Consider the following 1877-nt stretch of genomic DNA (forward strand, 5'->3'; position numbering starts at 1 on the left):
GAGCTGCCGCCGCCCGCGGGCCCCGGGGACACCGCCTTCGACTACTACGTGGCGCCCGACGGTGAGGACACCTGCCCGTCCAGACGGAACCCATGGGGGCCGTTCTTCCCTACATGGCCAATATTTACACAGTATATATATTTTTTCTAAATGAGATGTATCATTCTTGGCTGTAAGATATGAAAACGTTCGTGTGTGACAGAAAGTGGCAGTGGTTTCTGTTTAAAAAATCTGTTTTTCAAATGCACGTTTTCTTCCTGTTAAATATATTGTGCCCTAAACTTTCAATGAATTAAGAAACATTTAAAAAACCAAATCAGATCCATTTCTGTCGTTCATTCAGTAGAATCAGCAATTTATAGAAAAGTTACAAAGTTTAAAGTATATTTTTGCCAAATACGTGGGTATATAGATACCCACAGCTGTATATCTTTATCTCTGTTTGGATATATACTTTAAGGTTATAATATATATATTATAAGGTTATAAATATATAAAGTTCATTTATGCAAAAAATGCAGTACATATATATGGGTATATAATAATGTATTAAATATTTAATATACATACGCATAGGCCTAGGATCTTTTGCCTAATGAAAAGTGTGTGAGATTCGACATTCGAAAGTGATTAATGATTTTAGATTCACGCTACTCTCACTGTGTTCTGTATTTTTATACATCATGCTATTGAAAACTAATATGTTTTTTTAAAAATTCTGAAATACTTCCTAGTATTTCCTAGGTTTACACCTTGAAATTGTTCCTTGGGACATTTTGACTCAGCTAACACATACTTGTGTACTTAGATTGCTAATTTTAATGATCTTTATTTTATGGGGAGAATTTGGAAGGTGACCTCATAAGATGTCAAGGATATCTGCTCATTACAGTTTGGACTTGAATTATTACTATGGAGATGGAAATGTCTTCTGTTCATCTCAGGTACATGGACGCACTGGAACACGCGTACCCAGGAATACCTGTATCCGTCCGATACCACCCCAGAGTATGGCTCTATTCTGGTGCCAAATGTTGACAATGTGAGGACTGACTTTCTAATTCAAACCATGGCTAAACAGGGCAAGGTATGACTTTTAATTTTTATGAACAGTAGCATATTTTAAAGGAAGACATGAAACATCCTGCATTTATTATAAAATGTTTTATGTTGCAGTTTTGAATCCATGAAAATGTTACCTTATCTACTATTCTTTTATTACTCCCCACTAAAATATGAGTTGAATAGTTCTAATTCATAAATAAGTAATTATTTCTTATGTATGAGTTGACAGTAAATTTTGACTTGCTTTTCCCCAAAGGATTCCTTCTGCTTTGATCACTGAGCTAGTTTACTAGGGCTGTTGTAACAAACTAGCACAGCCTGGGTGGCCTAAACAACAGCAGTTTCTTTTCTCTCTGTTCTGGAAGCTGAAAGTCCAGGATGAACATGTCGGCAGGCTTGCGTTCTTCAGAGGTCTCTCTCCTTGGCTTGTAAATGGCTGCCTTCTCACTGTGTCTTCTCATGGTGTTTCTTTGTGTATACAAATTTCCTCTTCTTTTTTTTTTTTTTTTGAGATGGTGTCTCTGTCACCCAGGCTAGAGTGCAATGGTGTAATCTCGGCTCACTGCTACCTCTGCCTCTTGGGTTAAAGTGATTCTCCTGCCTCAGCCTCCCGAGTAGCTGGGATTATAGGTGCCCACCACCATACCTGGCTAATTTGTGTATTTTTAGTACAGACGGGATTTCACCATGTTGGCCAGGCTGGTCTCGAACTTCTGACCTCAGATGATCTGCCTGCCTCAGCCTCCCAAAGTGCTGGGATTACAGGTGTGAGCCACCATGCCTGGCCACAAATTTCCTCTTTTTATAAGGAC

At 38.5% G+C, this 1877-nt stretch overlaps 1 protein-coding gene across 1 annotated transcript in view; it reads left to right on the forward strand.

Annotated features, from left to right (window-relative positions):
• The window catches only part of DNAH5 (dynein, axonemal, heavy chain 5), a 274359-nt gene that overhangs the window by 133984 nt on the left and 138498 nt on the right, over window positions 1-1877 (forward strand). Inside the window, 2 exon segments of the mRNA XM_011994188.1 lie at window positions 4-61; window positions 945-1087. Coding sequence (XP_011849578.1) covers window positions 4-61; window positions 945-1087 — 201 coding nt within the window.

The sequence above is a fragment of the Mandrillus leucophaeus genome, unplaced genomic scaffold (assembly GCF_000951045.1).
Source record: "Mandrillus leucophaeus isolate KB7577 unplaced genomic scaffold, Mleu.le_1.0 Scaffold445, whole genome shotgun sequence".
Classification (NCBI taxonomy): domain Eukaryota; kingdom Metazoa; phylum Chordata; class Mammalia; order Primates; family Cercopithecidae; genus Mandrillus; species Mandrillus leucophaeus.